The sequence below is a fragment of the Montipora foliosa genome, chromosome 11, assembly GCF_036669935.1.
Source record: "Montipora foliosa isolate CH-2021 chromosome 11, ASM3666993v2, whole genome shotgun sequence".
Classification (NCBI taxonomy): Eukaryota; Metazoa; Cnidaria; class Anthozoa; order Scleractinia; family Acroporidae; genus Montipora; species Montipora foliosa.
In genome coordinates this window covers 51,051,342-51,056,341 of record NC_090879.1, presented here as the reverse complement: position 1 = coordinate 51,056,341, position 5,000 = coordinate 51,051,342, and the positions used below count along the sequence as shown (strand labels likewise).

Here is a 5,000-nt window from a genome sequence, read left to right as displayed (position 1 = left end):
TTGAGAAAGGAACAATATGACCAGAATGAAATAGACCTCCTTTTTAAGACAATTGTACTGTCTAATTTAACTTATTGCCTTTCAGTGTGTGGTGCGCATGAACGCGATCTAAACACAGTACAGAACTTTTTAAACAGATGTTACAAGTGGCGTTACATTTCAGTTCCATTGAATGTCAAGGATATCATGTATACGCAGGACAAGAAATTATTTAGTAAAGCTAGGGCTCTAACCTGTCATCCGTTAAATGAAATTCTGCCGAAGCCTAAACCCCAGCAATATAATTTACGTCGCATGGTTTGCCTCCGCCCAAAGATTAACACCGAACGTTTCAAGAACACATTTGTAAATAGACTCATTTTTGAACACAACCTGTTATAATTACATAATTCACTTTTAGCTACAGCATATTATTGTAAATTCATTACACAGTTCTCGTTTATGTAACATAGGATATGTATTTTTTATCTTATGGTTTATTAAAGACATCATCATCATCATCATCTCCGCCATTTTTGTTTGATGGTAAATCGCGAACGACGCGATCGTTGCGTGGGAATTCGCTCAGCAGTCAACATTGGTAAAAATGAGGACATGTGATTGGCTATCAGTTACCCCTCGTGGGAATAGCGAATCTCGCAGGAGATCTAAAAATAACTTAAGAGGGATTACGATGGGAATAGGGCCAGTATGTTGGATTACTTCTCTTACCTTCATAATCTCTTGGTTTCACTCAAGAGCGTGCTTTGTTATCCTATAATTGAATTTATTACCAAAGATATAGAAAGTAAGAGACCTCAAAACGGGACACAACATTACAAAATAATTCAACGTGTGAACGTATGAGCCAAAGGGCCATTGCTGGCATGACGTCTGGGTGACCCCTCAAATGGTCTACATCACCCCCCTCACCCCTACTTAAAAAAAAAAAAAAATAGTGGAACGCTACAGTTCAGTACCACCCAACTCAGTGCCTTCTGTATTTGTGTAACCCTTACCACAAGCAACCCAGCTTACGCTCACGGCGCGTCTAGTCTAACTAGAATCGAGTAAAGCTGTGATCAGCAAATGCAAAGAACAAATCTGGAATAAAAGCTAAATTGAGATTGATTGCATTGTTCTTCGAATTTTGCACTGTTGCTGAGTATAGTTTAAAAAGCAGTATTAGGATAAATTAGTACTAAGTTACTTAGTTTTGGGCTACTTTCATATAGATTGCGTTTCATGATTTCATTTCTAGAGGGCTTGTAAACCATGAAATAACTCACCTCCCAGAAAATGTTTTTTTCTCAGCACTCACAACTCTACGATACCTATAAGTATATTGCCCTAAATAAACTTTCATAATATGACAAAGCTACGCGCCTGGGGGATGGTCACTCCACAAAGAATTGTCTGACTTAGTTACAAAGCGACTCACACAGCTAATTTAAACAAAGTCTCAAAAGTAATTGATCTAAAATTAAAGCGCATTTGGACCATGGCCTTCTAAGATTAATAACAACTGTTATTACAGTATGTAATGTTAGTTGTTTTTGTGCAACCTCTTATTTGATCTGATTCAGATCCCCTTTATGTAACGAAAAAGCACATAAAAAATCAAGTTGATTGCGACAAATATTACTTTTGGCGTCGAGGAAATGGCAATATTTCGGATAGATTCGTTATATTATTATACATGTTACGTAAAAATAAGGATTTCTTAGTTCTCAAAAAGTCCTCCAATATGCGTGAAAAATTCGATTTTTTTCTTTATGACCTGTACGTTCGCATTGAAATCCTTCAATATTCGCTGAAATTTACCTTAGGTTAAATACTTTTGATTTTGTATCATTTTTCCCGCTTTTTTCTTCTATTTTACAATTTTCTTCAGTTATTGTTTTCTTTTCATCTGTTAAATCCATTGTCATCCATTTTTGCTTTGCTTTGATCACTCTGAGCCGCTCCTGCGGATTCTGTGGAGGACAATTGGGATTAATTGTACTGCTCTTATCTGAGTAGAATCTAGTATAGCCTTAACCAGCAAATGCTCAAAATGAAACTGCAATAAAAGCTAAAATTGAACTCATGGAATTGTTCTTGTTTAATTCGAATTCAGTACTGTTGCTAAGTGTACTTTTAGAAGTAGTGTTAACATGAATTAAAACTTCGTTACTTAGTTTTGAACTAGTTTTCATATACATTACCTTTCATGTTTTCATTTCTAGACGACTTGATAACAATGAAATAATTCAACTCCCAGAAAATGTTTTCTCAGCACTTAAATGGCGCGCTACCCTACCTGTACGTTTGTTGACCCGAATAAACTTTCACAATATGACATCGCTATGCTGCACAAAGAGCAGTTTCACTTACTTACCAAGCGACTCACACAGCTGATTTAAACAAAGTATCAATGGTAATAAATAACCCTTTTTGGGTCAAAAATTAAGGTGTATTTGGACCTTAGCCTTCCAAGATTAATACTAACTGTTATTCCAGTATGTCATGTTGGTTCTTTTTGTAACACCTATTTTTTCATTTGAGCGAGGTTCCCTTATTAATTAAAACTCTTTCCCCTAGTCCGCACCGAAAATGATTCTTCAAAGAATCATTTCTTGTAAGATTCGTAGCGCAGCGTCCTTTTCATCGATCGCGCTGAAATTTGGCGTGTTTACTGGGGAGATATATCCCCAGTTTCCCTGAAAATCTCGGCTTTCTAGCTTTCATGACGCCTACATGAAGGCCATTCTAATTCAGGCAATTTGAGCCGATGCAATGACCAAATTTTCAATCGATCGCCGAGCTCTCGCGAAGCGGTTTTTCTAAAGTTTTTCAGCCAAAAAATTACACTACATGCTTCGGAATAGATAAAGAAAAGGATTTGTGGTTCATTGGATGGGATTTCAAGCGTTAAAATCGCTGAAAAGGTAAGATTAATTATTTAGCGAAGCAATGCGTGTCTGGGAGCACATGGTCCTTTGATCTCACAGAATTGTGTTTTTCCTCAAAATATTCGCTTGTTTTCGCTTTCGCTCGCACATATTTACCTTTATTACATGTCCAGTGAATAGTTTTATTCTCTGGGATGAATTTTCCGTCGAAAAATCGGTTATTTGGGTGGTTTTTGGCAAACAGATGTTCATTATTCGTAATGCGATCGCTTCCGTTGCCGTTAGCAACGGGTCGCAAATTTGCCTTGTCATCACCTTATCACATTACGCATTGATCGCTAATCCGATAGCCTGCAGAACAGGCGTGATTTTTTGCGTAAACAGAGGCGAAAGCGAGGCGAACGCGAGGCGAGCGCGAAGCGCGAGTGGCGCGCGAGGGGAGGAGCGCTAAAAAATCCCGCCTGTCCGCATACCATTGTTCAAGCTGTTCTGGCGTTCATATATGAACGCGGCTACCCAATTGGTTATTTGACATCACGTGATCCTCGAACATTTCTCAAATTCAACATGGCGGTCTCTGTGGATGAAGCTATTCGGGAATCCCTCCGTTTATTTCCGAATGTGCCGGATGTTAAGGAGAAACAAAAGAAGTGCATCGAACTATTGTTAAAAAGAAAGGATGTACTTGGATTACTTCCCACTGGCTTTGGAAAAAGCTTGATTTATCAACTTTTCCCCTCCGTCTTTGAAACGATGAATTGCAAGGGAGCCCACGTGCTTGTTGTTAGTGCTTTAAAAGCGATCTCTAACGAGCAAGTGGAAGAACTAAATGATCTTGGAATACCAGCATCAGAAGTGGGAATCAGTGAACAAGAAGACTTGAAGATTTTGCGCAGAGAATACAGCCTGATATTCGGAAGTGCCGAGATGTTGTTAAAAAAAGAGTGGTTGGACAAATTCAAGAAATCTAAGTTGATGGGAACTGTCGAACTTCTCGTTGTTGATGAAGCCCACGTATCTCAAACTTGGTGAGTTTTCCTGCAGTTATGTTAAGTTTTGATTGGCAATGTCTGAGACTTGCCCTTGCCAAGATCGGTATTGGTAAATCATAACATCGAGATGGCAATACCTGCTAAGCTTTAATGTGGATAATTGAGTCATTACGTTAGTTGCATGTACCAAAACCCGCTTTTTTTTTGGTGAAAAGGGAGCGATATGAGGCAATTGTAAACGTTAATAATAGCATGTCGAGAGTTAATTTTGACAATGAATTTTTACCCATTTTTGTACTATTCTCTGAATGCTCGTCAGATATTACAAGGAGTATTCTCACTATCTGATTCCCTGCACTGTCATGTAAGCTCTACCATTAATCTATCGGTTTTTTTCAGTAACCAAGCCTTCTTCTCTTGTTTTCAAGGGGAAAGTCGTCTCACAGAAAAAAAGCTTTTAGAGCAGCGTATGGGGAGCTGAGCACCCTCAGGTCATTTCTGAAGCCTGGTGCACCAGTCCTTGCCCTAACTGCGACTGTGGAATGGAAAAGCCGTGTCAACTTGATAAAACTGCTTGGAATGCAAGCACCTGAGATAGTAGACGTATCCATTAACAATGAGAACATCAGATTTTCTGTACAGAAAATCAAGAAAGGACTGCAGTGTTTTAATTGGTTGGTGGCCAAGATAGCTACTCAACAGCAGAGTACCTCAAAAACAATTATTTTTTGCAGAAGCATAACTGACATCTCTACTGTTTTGAGCTACCTTTTGGCAAAATTGGGTAGTGCAGCCTATGTGGATCAAGAAAAATCTCCATTGAAGTGTCTCATTGCAGTGTATCATAGCAACAGCCCCGAAGAGTCTAAAGTGAGGGTTAACAAGTCATTGAAGCTGAATGATGGCCCATCAGGATTGTGTTGGCGACTTCTGCATTGAGTCTTGGTGTGAACTTTAAGGATGTGAGGTACATAATTCATTATGGACCTGCACCTGATTTAAGAACTCATCTGCAAGAGGCTGGAAGAGCAGGAAGAGATGGAAAGGCTGCCTTTAATGTTTTATATTATCATGGCCAGCAACTGCGTCTCTGTGACAAAAATTTCAAGGAAAGTCTGAAAGTAACATCTTGCTA

The 5,000-nt window shown here is 38.8% G+C and overlaps 2 protein-coding genes across 2 annotated transcripts in view; both read left to right on the top strand.

Annotated features, from left to right (window-relative positions):
* The window catches only part of LOC137977630 (collagen triple helix repeat-containing protein 1-like), a 290,043-nt gene that overhangs the window by 149,842 nt on the left and 135,201 nt on the right, over positions 1–5,000 (top strand). The window lies entirely within an intron of this gene.
* The window catches only part of LOC137977363 (uncharacterized), a 1,786-nt gene continuing 226 nt past the window's right edge, over positions 3,441–5,000 (top strand). The window contains exons 1-3 of the mRNA XM_068824587.1: positions 3,441–3,901; positions 4,294–4,735; positions 4,825–5,000. The exon at positions 4,825–5,000 is cut by the window's right edge and continues 226 nt beyond it. Coding sequence (XP_068680688.1) covers positions 3,441–3,901; positions 4,294–4,735; positions 4,825–5,000 — 1,079 coding nt within the window. The remainder of the gene's footprint in view (positions 3,902–4,293; positions 4,736–4,824) is intronic.